We start from the raw sequence: 18,723 nt of genomic DNA, 5'->3' as shown, positions 1-18,723 counted from the left end.
TGTATCAATTACATGTGCATATAGCTTTTTCCCTGTGGTAAAATCCTTATTTATTCCAAAGGGAATTTACCTGTGTCTGTGGATTCCTAATGAGGCAATAGGAATTTTTTGCATGAATTAGGTAATATGAGAGAAAATTGAGTTTATTATGTTTCTTTTATTGAAAGAATACAATCTAATAACAACAGATGCTGGTGGAGATGTGGCCAGGAGGGATTGCTATTACACTGTTGGTGGGAGTGTAAACTCGGTCAACCACTATGGAAAGCAGTATGGAGGTTCCTCAAAAGACTAAACACAGAGCTCCCCTATGACCCAGCAATCCCACTCCTTGACATTTACCCAACCGTCCAGAGACAAGGGCATACTAAACTTACTAGCACAACGATGTTCATTGCAGCATTATTTACCATAGCTAACATATAGAATCAACCCAGATGCTCCTCAGTAGATGAATGGATCAAGAAGATGTAATACTTATACACAATGGAATTGTATGCTGCCATCAGAAAGAATGACATTGCCCCATTCCTAAGGAAATAGAAAGACTTGGAAGAAATCATAGTAAGTGAAGTAAGCCAGACCCAAAGGAACAGAGGCTCAATGGTTTCCCTTATTTGCAATAATTAGTACACATCTAGGACTTTCCTAGCAGAGGATCACAATAGCTCAAAAGCTATGCACATAAGGTCATATATGATGAGACTAAACAAAATGAACTCTAGGATATGGAAACAAGAGATTTATCTTTGTGATTGTTGTTCTTAATGTACTTCTTAATGTTATTTCTTTTTTCTTTTTCCCCCTTATGGTTAATCTCATGTGGTTACTGTATCTGATTTTGTTACCTGGTATATTGTATATACATTTATTTGTTTATTTGAAATAGGGAAGGGAAGGGGAGAAAACAAGTTGATTGGGAGGGGTGGGGGAAAGGAAATGGGGACAAAACATGAGAAGGGGTATCAATGTGTGAGAAGTAATGCACCCACTATCTGATGAATGTAGCTATAACCCAGACAATAAAATAAAATAAAAACAGAAAAAAGGTAATCATGTAATTGCTACTATATTCTACAGAAAAAACAATACCAAGATGTGTCTGAAATTTTAAGAGCATTGGCAATTTTCATAAACATGCAGAAACTCAAAGAACATTGCCTTGATGAAAGATTTTTGAAAGAGCTCCTTGATAATAAAACCTAGATAAAATGTTTCTAGGGAAACATTTTTGTACAAAACCCTCAGGAACGGTGAAGTTGCATTACTGTGAAACCAGCTTTGATAAAAAAACAACACTCATATGTGTTAAGAGAATAATATATTTCACACCACATTTAACCTTCTCTGAAGGAAAGATTTCAACTTAACAAAAAACTGAACAAGATAAATGACATAAGGAAAATACATTTTTAAAATTCAGATGCTGTTGTAAATCACTCTTTAGATATAAGATCTAGGAAGCACAGTATACTTTATAGCCTGGCTGTGTAAAGCAAGCTGTAGTTATTCAGGCACAGATACAGTTTCTAGTAATACAAAACTGGACTATAATCTGTCTTTATGTACTTTTTCTCTGCTCACTTTCCTTCCAGTCAAGAGGTGAGGAACTTAATACTCTCTGTCATCAAACTGCCTTATGGTTTTGTTTAAATACAAACCATTCTGCTTGTCAAAATCTGTGAAACATAAGATAATTAAAAGAAGTTGCAGAGCTTGGCCAGTTCATGTCTTGGTCATCTAAACTTAAAATGAACTCTATGAATTCTGTCCTCCATAACATTTCACAAGTGTAGTTGTGAAATCTGTGACCAGATTTTCTTTTAGATGACTGTCAACATTTTCAGTTTCCTTTCTGAAGACAGTGGAAAATGACCTTTAATAATCTTTAAACAAAAATGACCTCTTTCAGGTTTTTGTTTAACAACAAAATTAAATTGGTGAAAAAAAAACTAAATTGGGAGGTAAGGGGCCAGAATATTAGTGGAATTATAAAAGGGCTAGCATTCATATTTTTACACCAGAAAGTCCATTTGAAACCTGAGGTTTTACAGCACAGTGACTCCAATGCTCAGCGATTTTCTTTTTTTCCTTAATTTTTATTTTCCTTCTTTTTTTCACCATCTAAGCATGATCCTTTGAGAAAGGAAAATTTCTTAAAATGAAGATTGAAAATTTGACAATTCTCCAGTTTCACTTCCCTTTTTGTTTTTACTAAAATTAGCACTCATATAGATACATATGAAAATGGTTCTACTGCTTTCATTCTTTATGTGCAGTGGAAAAGAATACTGGGAAAGATGTTGATCTAACTTATATTTTAATTTTTATTAAACTATTACATATATATTTATGAGAAAATTCACCCATTATGAGTGTATAACTTTAATAACTTTTAATAAATTTACAAACTTGTTCAGCCATTTCCACAATCCAAGCATATAATGTTTCCATCAGTCTCAGTTGCCTTCCTTCTTTGGGATGGGGTAGGAGAAGGGACTCCTGGTTTTCTAAATGCCTTCCAGGGCTGTGAGCTCTGACAGGGCTTCCCATAGTTCTATTAGTCAATCCTTGTGTGTCTAGGCAAGAGATGAAAGTCTTGAACCTGCTAAGTCAGGAGGCTTCCCTGACTAAGCCACTTGCTTTACTGGGTCTTTCTTGCTGGCTCCTATTGGATATCTTAGGGAAGAGGAAACTCAACCCAGGAGTGAAGGTGATTGGCTGTCCTGGTTGACTGCTTTTATCAGGGCTTTTGGCAGCAAACCACTGGACTACCCTCTACCAATCAGAGGAATCCACGTTGCTCTGCCTCTGGGCTGTTTTCAAAACTACTTTCTCATCACTTTCTTAGTACCTTTCAGAGAGTTCAGTTTCTTTGTCTGGCTGTCTCTATGTCATTTCAAACATTGACAGTGTTTTTCTTTGCAGGATGTGGCAGAGCAAGGCATGTCATGACTTTCTCATTTAATAAATTTTATATTTCACATTATCTGTCAACATCGTTGCCGTCCATTTTGCTAATTTCAACCCAGTTACATAAGGATAACAAATTGCAAAGAGAAAGTAGAACTGTGGCTTAAGTGGTACTGTACCAGCCTTGAGCAAAAGAACTAAGAGACAAAGCCCAGGCCCTGAGTTCAAGCCCCAATATACAGACAGACAGACAGACAGACAGACAGACAGACAGACAGACACACACACACACACACACACACACACACACACACAGAAACCTTTGTCCAATGAAGGCATTTAATGTATTTTTTCCATTTGTAATTATGATGTGTGCCAAAACTACAGGCTCCCTTTTTTGTATTGTTTTGTTTTTTTTGCTCAAAGCCAAACAAATCAGTGTACTGTTGAGATATGCACATACAGACCTCTGCTTGGGGCATCTGCTTCCATGTGTACGAGCTAGTGTCTACATCAAGCGTAACTAGATCCATGAAACCACCACTGAGTCCATAGGAGGTGACATGGCACCATGCTTTCCTCTTGGTACTTGAAGTAGCAAGATCTGCCAGGATGCTTCTGCATCAGACAGCTCAGCTCTGAAAGGCCAACGAGTGCCAGGAGAATGGCTGTTCCAGGACTCCTCACATTTGCCTGGCTCTCCCCTGTGCTTTATTTAGTAGGACAGAAGGTTTCAATTAATCAAATACACCCATGTAGAAAAGCAGATATTTATTTGGAAGAAAATCCTTAGCCCACCCTGTCATGTCTTTTTCTAATATATATAGTGTCACTCTCCAGAAACATTTCAACTGATACTAATGAACATATAAATAAGAAAATATAAATAGCAAGAAGAAAACAAGAGATGGGAAGGGGCCAGTGTAAAACCGCTACCCTGTCATTTCTATACTTAGCATAAACAGGGCGAAAGGATACATAGCTGTGGGATTTCTATGCCAGTTCTGACATGCTCAGGACTGAAACAGGAAGCAGGCCAGACTCCTAACAGAACACTCCTCAAGATATTTGTGAATTTGCTTATGATATTCTGTAGATTTCCTGTTTCTGGAACAAGAGTGATTTCTTCTTAAACATTCATGAGTTCTCTTTGTGAGGATGGTTCTGGTTTTCAGTACTGTCACCTCTATCACAATCAAGTTCCTGAGAGATTAATCACTTATCCAGTTAGGCTCTATTACAAGTCAAACACTATATAACTATGCAAAGAGCATGAATCCAGGCTAAAGCTCTTGTCTGCTCTGTGATGCTCAGAATCTAAGCCGGAAACGTCAGGTACACAGTTGCAGTGTCTTTCTCAAGTCAGCTGAATGTTTGGGTGATGCCGAGACAAACAGGAATCAAGGAATTACCACAGCGGGTTCATCCTGTGGCTGGTGACTAAATGACGACACTCCTTCCACTATGGGAGCTCTCTCTCTCCTGAGGAAGAAAGCAAAAAATTCCAGTCAGCCAGAATGTGTTGTCTATGCATACAATACAGTACAAATGCTACTTCAGTGGTAGCTGCAGCAGCAAAACATCTGAACTCTGAAGTATGTCTCAATTCTTGTTGGAATCTCTTTCTCCTTCATTCCCTCCCTATAAGTTCCCTCAATTTTTTTTGGGGGGGGGGGGAGTCAGTTTTTGGGCTTATACTTTGTTCTTGGTAGGCAGTAGCTCTGCCATTGAATCACATCTCCAGCCTTTTTTATTGTGCCTGTTTTTGAGAGGAGAACTCACTTCCTACCTAGGTATGCATTTTGGACTTTGATTCTCCTGGCTTTTTTTTGTTTCCTGCAGTAGCTGGGATAACAAATGCATGTCATAACATCCATTTATTTCATTAACATGGGGTTTTGTGAATGTTTTAGCCCAGGCTGGCTCAGAGCCACCATTCCACCAATCTCACCCTCCAGTAAAGCTAGGATGAGGTGCATGTCAAACTATGAACACACAGTTCTACAATCACCATAATGTATGAACATCCAGATTGCTATAAAAATCTCTTTCCAAGTTATTAAGGAATGCATTTTATGATAAAAAAAATTTTCTAGGATGAATGTTTTCTGACTCGGCAGAAAACAATACAAAGGCGGGGGGGGGGGGGGAAACAAAAAGAAATCCAGAGCCTGATAAATGAAGACCTCGACATAGAGTAAATATTTTAGAAGAATTAAATACCCTAATTAAAAAAATCTGGCCAAAAAGAAAACAAAAAGCTAAGATTACTTGCAGAAAGCTTGAACTTAGCCGAGAAGAAAAATAAACATAGTTGTGTTCTATGGGAGAACCAGGATGGGCCAACTTTGGAACAAGCTAGAAAATGTCTTAGGAAACCCTTTTTGTTGGAGTAAGATAAAAAAGAAAGCTAATCCCTTTGAAGATAATCCTTTGAATACAGGGACTATTCAGTCTCTAGTCACTGGAGCTAAAAGTTTGAAGTTTCTGCTTCTTAAATTTCCGAGCTTATCATTTTGGTGGCATGAAAAGGCTGAATAGAGAGCTCAGCTAGAGTCTGGAGTTGAGTGAAGGATTCCTCAGTGTAACTTCCACTTTCTCCTGAGCACGTTGCAGAGAATTATTCTTACTTATTTTAGATTCCTATGAAATTATGTGCCCAGGAGGTCTTGTTTATGTTTGTTAAACATTACTCTTGAGAGAGAAGTTTCCACATGAACCAAAACAATATTCATTTGGGTTCTTATTTCTCTGAGAATTTTAAATAAGTATTTTGTAAAAGGTTTAGGTCAAGCTGCCACTGGTAAAGCCTGGTTTAACAATCCATGTTATTAAAGCAAGGAATGAATAGAAATGTCAAGATGTTACCCAATTGAGGAGCGCCATCTAGTGGCCAAACCGTATCTATACCATTTGAATTTTGTAGCCAAATGTGGATGACCTTGAGGCTAGAAGGGTAACTTAATGTGGAGCAAGAAGGCCTCTGGCCTCACCAAGGGAAGGGGAGAGCAAGACTTTGACCTTGCAGTTTTCTGGCCTACTACAGAGCAATCAGCTTTCAAGTTATAAATAAAACAATCCTGGTGCCCTTTACACCAACCAACCTGCCAAACCAAGCGTTGGTCCTAAGCCTCTGGTCACTGTCAGAACACCAGTGGAAGATTGACCAGGACCACGGTCTCAAGAAATAGATGTGAAGAGCCTCCTGATCCCCAGACACTGGAGACTTTTAAAGTCATCTTGAACAAAAATCTTCATTTAGTTCCCCTGTAGAACTAATGTAATATATGTCTTGGTAATGAAAAGTTATGATATATGTGGGAAATTAAGAAGACAAAGTCATTACAAAAATATTGATCTCAATGATTTTCTCTTCTCTAAGAATGCAACAAATTACTGAAGAGGCAAAGGAGAGTCACATGGCTGTATTCAACCTTGGCTTCACTCTCTCTTGGCTGTATAGCTTTAGGCATGTTACCTAACCTCTCTAAGCCTTACATAATTGTTGTGTGGATTACATAAATAGTACCTAGAAAGGGTTTGCCCAGCATCTGGAGTGTGATCGCTGCCTTCTTACCCTGCTTTCACTTATAAGAAGCTACATAATTTAACTAAAACAAAGAAAAGAATATTTTAACTTGGTGCCAGGCACAGTGGCTCACATCTGGCATGCTATCTCCGTAGAAATTAGGAGGCTCACAGGTCAAGGTCAGCATGGGAAAAAAAAATTAGTCAGATGCTATGTTAACAATGGATGTGGTAACATACACCTGTTATCTCAGATATGTGGGAGGCACAGACAGGAAAATCACCATCTGAGGTTGACCCCAGCAAAACCCACAAGACCATCTGAAAAATAACGAAAGCAAAAAGAACTGGAGCTCAAGTGGTAAAGCCACCTGCCTCGTGAGGGCAAGGTTATGAGTTTAAGCAGTATGCTCAAGTTTTTTTTTCTTAACTTGGAAGAAAATAGGGGTTTTGGCAACAGGGTTTACTCTCCAGACTTTGGGCTTCTGCTCAGCTCTTTTCATTTATAGCTAGCAGTTGGGCATTGTGCTGGCTATTTGCACCTTCTACCCAGCTGACTTGGAAATTTCATCCTCCAGATCTCAGCCTCCTGAATGGCTAAGATTACAGGCTTGAGTTATCAGCTCCCAACTCAAAAACTCTTCAAAATTACTGTGTGTCTGTTTTTTTTTTTTTCCTGGTGAAATTACAGATGTCGAAAATGTTAGAATGGTAGAAGTAGTTTGTCCTAGCTTTGACTAAAGTGTGTGGATTCAGAGGGATTTAAGTTTCTGAATGGGTCACAGAAGTGACAGTTTATTGGCTGGCAGGTGAAGACAATCATACATGCTTTACACAGCCTTCTAGTGCTGGACTGCTGCGTGGATTAGATGAGATACATGAAATGTCCACAGCCCGATCCCCTTCGAGGGAGTATTACCTTCACTTCTGCTGCTTTCTGTCTTTTATGGGACATAGCTGCCATCGCTTATTTCAGAAATGACTGTCTTGCTCAAAAATCCCTCTCTCCCCAAGCTTTGTCTTAAGAGAAAGGCCCCCGTGGGGCCTTGCTCACACTAACTACCTCTGTATGATTTTTCAAAAGATTAGAAAAAAAAATCACAGCAGAACACACTTCCACATTTCCAGATGGGAAATCTCTTCTCTCTTGGCCTCTGCCTGTCACAGGGCCTCTCAGTTCCCTGTGAACATCAACAGGGCAAGAGAAAAAGATTTTCAATCCAGAAGAGAAGAGATTGTCTTGGGTCATTTTAAGTTGGCTCAGAGCTGTTGGTGAACGTTTTATAAGCAATGGAGGTAGACCTCTACAAAGTATATGGAAGAAATTCTATTATTTGGGTATGTTAATTATAAAATAGTTAAAAATATTAAGAGGCTTGGACCCAAAAGGCCTGAGTCCTCCCGCAACCCTTTCAGGCTGGTAGCTTGTGTGGCTGCATACATGGCAAGCATTCTCAGTTTTCGTTGTATTTAGGATACCACTGTAGGTTGGGCTTCATCCTTTTCCAGGGTGTCTGAGAGGCTGATGCCCACAGCTGCTGTGAGTGCTGACCTGATCAAAAACTGCCCTGGCTGCTGTGGTGTTCTAAGTCGGGCTGTGTAAGAAGATTAGCCACAGATTATATACGGGAAAGCTTAGGCCTGAGGACCTGAATTCAAGTCTAGCTTGGTCACTTGCAGGGTGCCTCATCATTCTGAGCCCCATTCCGTGGCTCAGCTGTGAGGCAGCAGGAGCCCACCAGCCCCTGGGGTAGGCTAGTGGGGTGCTGAGGTGACACGACCCCCTGGGGCCCTGCACTGTTAGAGGGGAGGCCCAGCCTGGGGGCAGGGGGGGGGGGGGGTTGGTGGGGAAGGCCATCCGTGCGGCCTGTGGCCAGGCCTGCTGGAGACTCCTTTGTGCCCATGCCCGACCCTCTGCAGGACGCCCCGGCTCACCGAGCGCCTCTCCACACTCCCTCTTTTCCTGCCATTCTTGCCTGAAGTGACATCGAGCGAGCGGTAGCTGGGTGGCTTCTCCTCGGGCAGGTCGGGGGACTGGGCCCGGAGGTGGCGGCCATGGGGTCCCCAGCCTGGGAGTGTGGCCTCCTTCTCCTCGTCGGAGCTCCAGGAGCTGAGGCCCGAGGTCTGCGGAGGGGAGTCGCTGCGGGGCCGGCGGCCAGGTCTCCCCGACCTCGGCGCGTCCTGCCCGGGGCTGGGCCTGCGGGGTCTCCCCCGGGGCCGGTGCTCGCTCCTGGGAGCCCCCCGGCTGGACGAGGGGCGCCGTTCGCTCAGGCTGTCCCTGTCTGACCAGGAGCGGCCGTGCCGTCCACTCCACGGCTGGTCCAGCTCCCTGCGCCCCAGGCCCCCGGGTTGAGGTCCCCAGTGGTGGAGCTCCCGCGGCGGCCTTCGACCCTCCCGGGGATCCCAGGCTGTGGAGGGAGCCGGGCCGAGCCACTGCGGGTGCGACGACGACACGCTGGTCCTGGAGGAGCCCGGGTCTCTGAAGAGCGGGGGCAGGTGGAGGACTCTGCGCTCCACCACCTGGGAGCCCAGGGAAGAGAGGAAGCTGCACGGAGCGGCTGGGTGGGCCGGAGGCTGGGCCAGGTTGAGATTCCGGAGCTCTTTCTCCAAATACTCCAGCACGCCGTTGGCCACCGGAGGCTGAGCTGCAGCCTGGGTCGTGGACATGGGTGGGAGGCTGGATCGGAAGGCTAGGTCTGAGTGGAAACAAGGACAGAAGGCGCAGACGTGATCCACGACGTGCCACCTGCGTGGCTGCGCTGCTCGCCCTCCCTCCCATCCTCAAGCACAGAAGCCCCACCTGGCCACGCACAGAGAGACCCTAGGCAATCTGAGTTCCTATCCCTGTCCTTAGCCTCCCCCCCACCCCCCATGGCTCTGCAAGGTTTACCTTGCTGTAGCAGAGGGTTCATGGCATAAGATGAAATCTGGGAGCTCCTGTCTGCCCCCCAGTACAGGGGTTTTTCCATCATCTGAGGACCTATGGCCTTAGCCTGCTTCATGTAGCGATGGCGGGCCAGGGCTATAGGGGAAGAAGAAACAAACAATGCAGACCCTCAGCCAGGGCGAGTCCCCCACACCTTCCACCTGTCCACCTGATAGTCTCGCCCCAGGAGACTAGCTTCTCTCCAGGGCCCCTCTCACCTCTCTTTCATGGGAGAAAGAATGAACCTGGGACCAACTATGTCTCTGACAAGGAGTGGAGGGAGTCCTTTCTTGGGACTCTCAGGCCCCATAGGGCCCAAATACCAAAGGACTCAAGAGAATCTGTGAGTCAGGAGACCTCGAGTCAGGCAAGTTCAGAGCTACCTGCTCCGAATGGAAGGAAAGGGCAAGGACACAGAGCTGAAGAGTGTTTCTAGCTAGACACCAGCCCTAGGTGGGAGGAAAGTATGGGAGGCGGGCAAGGAGATGTACAAAGCTGAAGTTCCCCTCCTTTTTAAAAAAATGTCCCTTACATTATTAGATGTTAAGTAATTCCCCTAAGTAAGGGATCCTCTCTAAGGGATGAAATAGGGCGGAGAATGAGGAAGGAAATATCACTCCCTTATAAAGGAAAGAAAATAGTATAAAAAAGCAGCACAAGAAGTCTATAAAAACGCCACTCCCCTCCTCTAGGTGCAGGTGGCCTGTTGCATACAAGCTATAATGAGTACAAATCAAAAATAAAGTATTTGTGTTTGCTCTTGAGATTCTATTTTGAGCTGACTGTGGCTGAGGGTCACGTGACTCCCAAGGTCCCTGCCTATCCATGCATGCAAGTTGCTCTGGGGCTACAAACAAAAGATGACAGGACTCTCCCTGTCTGGTCCATGCCTGTGTGTGGCCACCCCTTAAACAGTAGGGCTCTGTCTGAGCCTTCTCTGAGGCACATTGGGAGGTGGCAGAGGCAAGAACATAGGGCTGGAGGTTTACTGAGGCCAGTGGCAAAGCTACCAGTTAGTGGGAAAGCTTCCAGGTGGCTCAAGCATGAAATAAACTTCAAGCACAACAGGAAATGTTTGCAGCCGAGTCTTGATGGTGAGTCACAGCCCAGCCCATAGGAAATCAGATGCAAACTTGCAACAGCTCCTGCAGCTGCTGCACCTCCAAGCCCACCTACAGCCTCCAGAAGATCCATGCACAGGCACCAAGTTTACCATTTCTCTGCTTGCTAATAGATGCTGCTCCTTGGCTCCCTCTACTGGTCACACACATAATCCCTTCCTTGCTACAGACATTTTATATAACAAGGTAGTACTCTGAAAGATACTCTAATGTGGAAAGGGGAATCCATAAAGTTGGACTTTGAAAGGTTGCCTTCCAGACCAAAGTTTCACACTGACAGGCAGAACCTAGAACATGATGCTCTGTCATATCCAAGTATGTGCTCCGTTTCCTCCCTTCTCTGTGATGAAGCCAAAAGACTTTCCTCTGGAATTCTACTTCAGCTCCAACATCACTTAAAATCCACTTCAGATCAGGCATTGCCCCAAGGCCTGGGGGGAATCCATTAGAACAGCTCTGCTCACAACGACCCCTTTAACTGAACGCAAGCTTTCTCCAGCTGGTTCCATTCCCACATTTAGCTCCTTCCTTGAATCCCATTCACAGAGACTTCCCTTCAGAATAATGTAAGGACAGAAAATAGTGTCTTCAACAAGCTCCCTGCTTCCAATAGGATTTGACTTCCAGCTGACTGCAGATGATTTTAAATGACATTCTGAGAAATATGACCATTAGGGATAGGTTTCCTTAAGCATAGGCTCTCAGGTTCAAATGGATTTCATTCAACATTCACCCTAGCATGTACAAGCTGTGTGGCCAAGAGTTTTCAGAGTCTCTGAGCCCATTCTCTTCCTCATCTGTAAACTGGAGATAACAACCTTTTCAGAAGGCTTAGGGGTTAGATTTAATGAGGTAATATATACAAAATGCCAAATGGATGACAGAGAGTGGCCCTCACTGCTATAATAGACTTTTATGACAAATCTCTTCTATTATCTTTCTTAGACTCAGGAGACATAAATACACATGAAAGCTAAACCTTCCAAGGCATATTCATCTTCACCTCTGAGGAAGTCAGGCCATCCTCTTTAAGACATGCCCTATCTTTGGGACAAAAGTGACAGCCAACATCTGACCACACCTTTCTTCCCTGTACCTGCTCTCTCCTCGTGCCCCTCATCTCTCTAGCTTTATTTTTTCATGACTGGTTACCATTTCTTCCCATTGCCTCTCCCCTCCCCACCAAACCTCTTCTTCACCCTCCACCCTGTGCTTTGATGTTAACTTTACAATGTTTATTCTTTGTCAAGGAGCCAGTGGCTCACACTTGTAATTCTAGCTGTTTGGTAGGCTGGGATTGTCAGGATTACAAGACACCTTCTCAAGGAAGAATTGGACCTTGGGCCCAGTGCCTCTTATCCTAGTTAATGTAGGCTTAATGTAGGTGTCTTATGCCCAGGCACACGCCTGGGCAAAAAATGAGACCCTAGCTCAAAAAATGCCAAAGAACAGATAGAACTGGAGGGTTGACTCAGTAATTAGGATGCCTCCTTCGTAATCCTTAAAAAAATCTTTAAAAATCTTTAAAAAATATGTTGCTTTTTATATAATTACATGAAGTTCTTAGTGCTGTTTTGGCAATGGAATATAATGGAACTTTACAACTGTAGAAGAGTTACCTTTGGCTAAGAAATACTAGTTATTATACACACACATGCACATATATACATACATACGTAGTTGACTGACATAATTCTCTACCATTAACACCCTAAATAACTATTATATAGGCTTTCTATAAAGAAAAAAGATAAGCTACAGGCCAGCACACACATACATACACACAAGGTGTCTTTCCCTCTTCTTAACCCACTGTTATTTGGTCCCTGAGATTTTCTAAAGGGCAGGTTCTCAGTGACTTGATTGGCTAGTTGTGACATCTTCAGGAGCTCCTCAGGCTCCTTCCTAGGCTGCTTCCAACTCCTACCCTTTAAACTCTGGGGAACTATCAGTAGCTACTCCCTATCAAGCAACCCACATTACATAACTCTATTCCCAATAGGGCTTTCAGTGAGCAAACAGAACAAGTGAACAAGTGTTCCCTCTACTCCAGCAGCAGGTTAAGTAGCCTGCAATCACCATGTCTTCCTCTATGAACTTTTAGCTGATGACCTTAGCTTTGTTGATGGTGCAAAAGATGTAAGTCTAACCCAGCAAGTTCTGTCTCTAGGCCTTACTTCTCCCAGCTATGAGGTATGGAGGAAGGAAGAGAGATTCTCAGTGGGGTCCTTGGTTCACTGTAGAGTGTGATCAGGAGTGCTCTGGAGAAAAGTGCCAATAACCAACTAGTGAGTAAGAGCTATTTGTCCAGTTCTCACAGAAAAGGAAGGAAGGAAGGAATGGAGGGAGAGAGGGAGGGAGGGAGGGAGGGAAAGAAAGGAGGGAAGAAAGAAAAAGATCCAACCCCCCAAACTTTCATCTACAAGTCATACTGAGTGCTGTTTACCAGGACTAAGTGGATTACTGAGAGCCACTAAAATAAGAATCACTTTCACTGGTTCCCTGTTGACCCCCCTGCTAACTCTCAGGGGAAGGGAGAAGCAAATTAGAGAGGAAGTGGAGGGAGACTGAGTCACTGGCATCCTCTGCAGGTTCCCTCTTGCATCTAGTATTTTTATTTATTTGGGGTACATGGTGCTGGGATAGAACTCAGGCTTTGTACACTAGGTAAGTACTCTAGCTCGAGCATTTTGGTTTGTGGAAATCTAGACTGGCTGATGTGAGCTTTTTTGCCTTGTACTTATTCCTCCTCCACAAGTAGTAGCTTCCTCTTTCTCTTCAGAGGTCTGGATGCCTTGATTTCCCTCCCTCCCCCCTCCATTCTCCTCCCCTCCTCTCCCCTTTCTTCCCCTTCCCTCTCACACTTTTTAAATTTTTGTCTTATGGCTTGAACTCAGGGCCTCAGCACTGTCCTTGAGCTTTTATGCTCAAGGCTAGTGCCCACTTGAGCCACAACCCCAGTTCTAGCTTTTTCTTTCTCCCTCCCTCGGTCCCTCCCTCCTTTCCTTCCTTGCTTCCTTGCTTCCTTGCTTAATTGGAGATAAGATCTTCACAGACTTTCCTACCCGGGCTAGCTTGGGACAGCAATCCTCAGATCTCAGCTTTCTGAGTAGCTAGGATTATAGGCAAGAGCCACTAGAGCCTAGCTCTTTCTAAATCTTTTGCTGAGGTCACTCCCATGAACACCAATTAGATATCAATGATCACCACCCTTAAGATAGTTCAGGCTTCGGGCCAGGAGTTTGGCCTAGTGGTTAAAGTGCTTGCCTAGCATGCATGAAGACCCAGGTTTGATTCCTCGGTACCACATACATAGAAAAAAGCCAGAAGTGGTGCTGAGGCTCAAGTGGTAGAGCTCTAGCCTTGAGAAAGTCCAAGGACAGTGCTCAGGCCCTGAGCTCAAGCCCAGGACTGGCAAAAAAAAAAAAAAAAAAAAAAAAAAAAAAAGATGGTTCAGGCTTCACTTTATTTCCTCACTACTGGCCTTTCCTTTCACTGCTTACAAAAATGCTTAGGGCAATCATAGTCTACGAAATCCAGGTAATTAGGGAGCTTCTTAACAACACTCCCTCTCATCAGACTCCTCAAGACTGTCACTCACTTGCAAGTGACCACAGCTGTTCAAGTCCAAGGATCTTCCTTGGTAACTGACATTCCCTCTGTTTTCCAGTTCTTTTAATGAACTCTAACCCCAGAAGAGAAACCACTGTCCCAGAGGAGTGTGCGAGAGGAGGGAAATGTCTGGATGCATGTATCTTTTCTCCTAGTTTGGCTCTAATCCTGCCTGCTTTTAGTGTCCTGTGGACCTAAGAAGTCTGAGAAGACATCCTAACAGGGTTTTCTCATCTCATGTCACATATTACTTTTCCAGACAGCGACTTCCTCCTGGACTCTTCTATCGAGACCCCTAAAGTCAGAGATCCCCACGGCCTACTATGGAGTCCTATGCCATTTCCTACTCTTTCGGGAGTTCACGCAATCTCAACCAATCTCAGAGTGAGTGACCCTTGAAGGCAGTTGGCAGGCCCTTTGTGGTTCACGCACATGTCAGAGGAATGACTTGTAACATGGCACTGCTGTTCTTGCTACTTGACTACAGTGGGACCCGTCTGACTTCAGCCTCCTTGTCTGTTAAGTGATGGTGATGTGTGCCTTCTGAAAGTTGTGAGGATCACTGAGGAAATGTATGCAAAGGGCGCACACAGAAGAGACATCTGATAAAAGTTATTTCTCTTTTCCTGTAAGACAGCAACTGTAGCACACAGGCCTGAAACCAACTCAGACCACTGACCTTCTTGAATTGTAGTTTAGGGTTGGTTTCTATCTTAACAGTCAATTCCTTATTTTTTTTCTTTACATTTTGTTTTTCTTTCAAATAGCCCAAGATGAGAAGAGTAGTTGTCGTTAGGTACTCAGATTGATCTACATTTCCTTGAATTTCTCAAATTTTCCTACAATGTGGTACTAAATGATGCCAATAGGAAATGGAAATATTATAATAAAAACAACAAAAATAACCAAAAATTTCCATTTAAAAGCAGTTCATTCTACACCATGTATTTACTAAGAAGAGATCTTTATAGAATCATTTTTATTTATTTATTTAGCCTTTGCTAATGTATCCAAAATTTTTAGGATCAGATTTTAGTCCAAAGACAAATCACATTAAAAGAAATATCTTCTGGTCTCTTTCCTTTCCCTAACACAAGTGGGGAAAAAATATGAGGTACCCAAATGAGCAGCCTCACATCATATAGAAACTTTTGAGAAATACTAATTCTTGAGTCTTACCCCATTTGCACTGAGTCAGAAACTCTGGAGCTGGGGTTCACAATTAATTTCTTTTATTTATTTTCTTTTTGCTAGTCCTGGGCCTTGAACTCAGGGCCTGGGCACTGTCCTTGAGCTTTCCAAAGACTAGCACTCTATCACTTGAGTCATAGCACCACTTCTGTCTTTTTTTGTGTGTATGTGGTACCTAGGAATTGAACCCAGGGCTTCATGCCTGCCAGCCAAGCAGCATTCTACCACTAGGCCACACTCCTGGCCCCTAGCAATTTATTTCAACCAAGCCTTCCCCTGTTCTTATACTTTTCTCTTTTACTCTGTTTTATCAAGTCATCTCTAAGGACTAGTAAGATATTGTAATAGAATAGGAAACGTATATTTATTTTCTACTCCCGATTCCTAAGACATAGTTCCAGGAATTACTGAAATGTCTGGAGTGATGAGTACAAAAGAGATGACCACTACATGGGGACATAGAGTGTTTCAAGATTGAGACAGATCATGAGAAAGGGCCAGGCATGAGGGAAATGAGGACAAAAACATAAGAGGGGGTATCAATGTGTGATAAGTAATGCACCTACTATCTGGCAAATGTAACTGTAACCCCTCTATTACATTACCTTACCAATAAAAAATAAAATGAAAAAAATATATAAATAGAGAGGAAAGAAAAAGAAAAAGAAAGGCCCAGGCATGCTTGGAGGGTTGGACATTCTGCTCTACCCACTGGTTTTTAGGTAGAGACTGGCAGTTGAAACTGATGACCGAAAGTGAATGATGCAATCATTCATGTAGAGACGCATCCATAACATCTTGAAAGGCCTGGATTCAGGGACTTGTGAATGTCCATAGGTACCGGCGGATGGTGCTCCAGGAGAGGACATGAAAGGCCCTTCTCATACACCTTGCCTTTATGTAGCTCTTCATTTAGCGGCCTATTTGTATGTCTTAAAACAAATGGATAAATATAAAAGGAACTATTGCGTTTTATTTCCCCAAATTCTATAAGCCACTTTAGAAAGTCACTGGAGCCCAAGGAGGGTTTCACAGGATTCCCTGGTTTATAGCCAAGTGGTCAGAGGCAAGGGGAACTAACTATTGCTTGCCACTGCCATCTGGCATGGAGGACTCTCCTGTAGGACCTGAACCTACCACCTGAGGGCTTGTTGCTAGTTTCTTGTTCTCTCTCCTCTCTCTTCCTCTCTCTACCCTCTCTCTCCCTGTCGCTTTCCCTCTCCCTCTCCCTTCCACCCCCCTCTCTCACTCTCACTCAGGCCAGGAGCAGGGTAGCCCCCTCATACTTAGTGTGAAAAGTGTTGAGTGATTTTTTTCAGATGGCTTTCCCTTAGTACTTCATTCAAATCACTCTTCCATACCACTTTACACCCAAGCAAAGTCAGTGCTAGAAGCAAGAACTATTTTCACCAACACGCACACACACAAATCAGGCTATGGAGGAAATGCCCACAGAAGACAGGGCTATATGAAAGAGGCTTTAGGCAGCTTGGAAGGTGAATAGGGAGAAAGCCTTCCCTGTGGCTCTATGGCTTCCTTGACACATGCACTGAGCAGCAGGGCAGAGGCTACTGTCTTCTGAGCTGGTGCTAAGAGAGGCTCAGAGGAGCACTTGGAAGGGCCTAGGGCATAAGGAGCTAATCTGCTTGGTGCACTGGGGCATCTGTACCAGCCCACCCCACTGCTGTTCTGTCCTCTCACCTGCTTCAGGGCAGCAGCAGCGGGTGGGGCAGCAGGGGCAGCGGATGTAACAACAGCAATACTGAGGGCAGCACTGGCACCAGCACACACCAATCAGCAACAGGAGGAGGAGGGCTCCCATGATGATGAACATCACTGTCAGCCAGTCTGTATGCAGCAAGGGAAAAGTTGAGCAGGGGTGAACTAAACAACTCAGAAGATACTTGTAACATTTTAGGGTCTGGTAAGTAAATACAGCTCTTATCTTACAGATTAGAAATAAGGTAAGCTCCATGCTAGCAAAAGACATTTGGCTTTTACACAAGAACTTCAGAGATTCAAGGCCCAAGGACAATAACATATGTTTGTCTGTTTCTGCTTTTGTCATTGAGTGACAGATACGCCCCTGTGTAAAAGTGTTACAGTAGTGGGGTGAACACATAGAAAGTTCTAGGCATACTTACGTAGGACGATGAGTTTCACCTCCTTATCTGGGTCTCCTGATGTGTCCCCTGGAGCCTCGATGGTACAATAATACACTCCATGGTCCCACCACATCACTTCGTTGATCACTAGATCAGCTCCTGTGTAGGGAGGGAAGGAGAAAGTGGCTGTTGACAAAGGACGGGACATTGGCTTCTGACCCAAGGTTGCCTCAAGTCCCTGGCATTATTCTTCCACATCTTCAGAGGGATCATAGCAAATGGGAAGAAGGTTTCTACTTCTGAGACTTTCCTCTTTCTTCAAACACTTTAACGATGGCAGACCTCTTCACTGAGCTCCACTAAACACTTGATTTTCTGTTTTGGTACTGGAGAGCAAACCCAGGATGTTACTTTGCCACTGAGCTACATTGCAGCCCAAGTACTTTATTTATGAGTAAAATTCCACTGCGCGCAAGCGTGTGTGTGTGTGTGTGTGTGTGTGTGTGTGTGTGTGTGTGTCTGTGTGTGTGTGTGTGTGTGTGTGTGTATCTACATCACATTTTCACATTTTCTTGATTCATTTGCCCATTGTAATGTCTCTGGGGACTGTTTCCACAGCTTGACTGTGGTGAATAGGGCAGGAGCAAACGTGGCTGTGCAAGTGTCTTGACTGTATCCTGACTTCTAACATTTTGGATAAATATCTAAGCCCATGTAGTACTTTATAAGAATTATGAATATATTTCCTCATGTAAGTCTCATTACTGCCCTATAAATGGTGGGATACAGAATGACAGTTGTTTTCGGGTAACATTTCCAACCACGTCTTCCATGATCATAGAGTTGCTGACCATGTATGTAACTGCTGTGATTTAAGTGTTTGTTTATATCAAAACTCACAATGAAATTCAGTTACTGCTGTAACAGTGCTAACAGATGGAACGTCTAAAAGATGATTGAACCACAAAGACTCCACTCTGTGGGTGGGGACTGGTGACATCATAAGGGATGTTCCACCAAACAACGGACAGAGGCCTCATATCTAAAATATATCAACAACTCAAAAAATTGAATCACTCCAAAACTAATCTCCAAAGTAACAACCATCCCATTAAAAAATGGGCCAAAGACTTAAAGAGAGTCTTCTCTGAAGAAGAAACAAAAATGGCCTATAGACACATGAAGAAATGCTCAACATCTCTGGTCATAAAAGAAATGCAAATCAAATGGCCAGGATCAGGAAAACAAATAATAACAGATGCTGGAGGGGATGTGGCCAGGAGGGATCACTACTACTGTTGGTGGGAGTGCAAACTCATTCAACCAC

At 43.7% G+C, this 18,723-nt stretch overlaps 1 protein-coding gene across 2 annotated transcripts in view; it reads right to left on the bottom strand.

Moving 5' to 3' along the window:
- Nucleotides 1-1,330: 1,330 nt before the first annotated feature.
- The window catches only part of Ildr1 (immunoglobulin like domain containing receptor 1), a 38,759-nt gene continuing 21,366 nt past the window's right edge, over nt 1,331-18,723 (bottom strand). Inside the window, exons 4-8 of one of the 2 annotated variants that reach the window (XM_090345499.1) lie at nt 17,436-17,555; nt 16,993-17,139; nt 9,332-9,463; nt 8,377-9,137; nt 1,331-4,395 (exon numbers count right to left, since the gene is read on the bottom strand). In XM_090345499.1, the coding sequence (XP_090201625.1) occupies nt 4,354-4,395; nt 8,377-9,137; nt 9,332-9,463; nt 16,993-17,139; nt 17,436-17,555 (1,202 nt within the window). In that variant the 3' untranslated portion in view covers nt 1,331-4,353. The remainder of the gene's footprint in view (nt 4,396-8,376; nt 9,138-9,331; nt 9,464-16,992; nt 17,140-17,435; nt 17,556-18,723) is intronic. The other variant, XM_090345500.1, reaches the window with a different exon arrangement.

This window comes from Megascapheus bottae, chromosome 1 (assembly GCF_031878675.1).
Source record: "Megascapheus bottae isolate mThoBot1 chromosome 1, mThoBot2.hap1, whole genome shotgun sequence".
Taxonomy (NCBI): domain Eukaryota; kingdom Metazoa; phylum Chordata; class Mammalia; order Rodentia; family Geomyidae; genus Megascapheus; species Megascapheus bottae.
The sequence above is the reverse complement of the archived record's forward strand: the minus strand, read 5'-3'. Positions and strand labels throughout refer to the sequence as shown.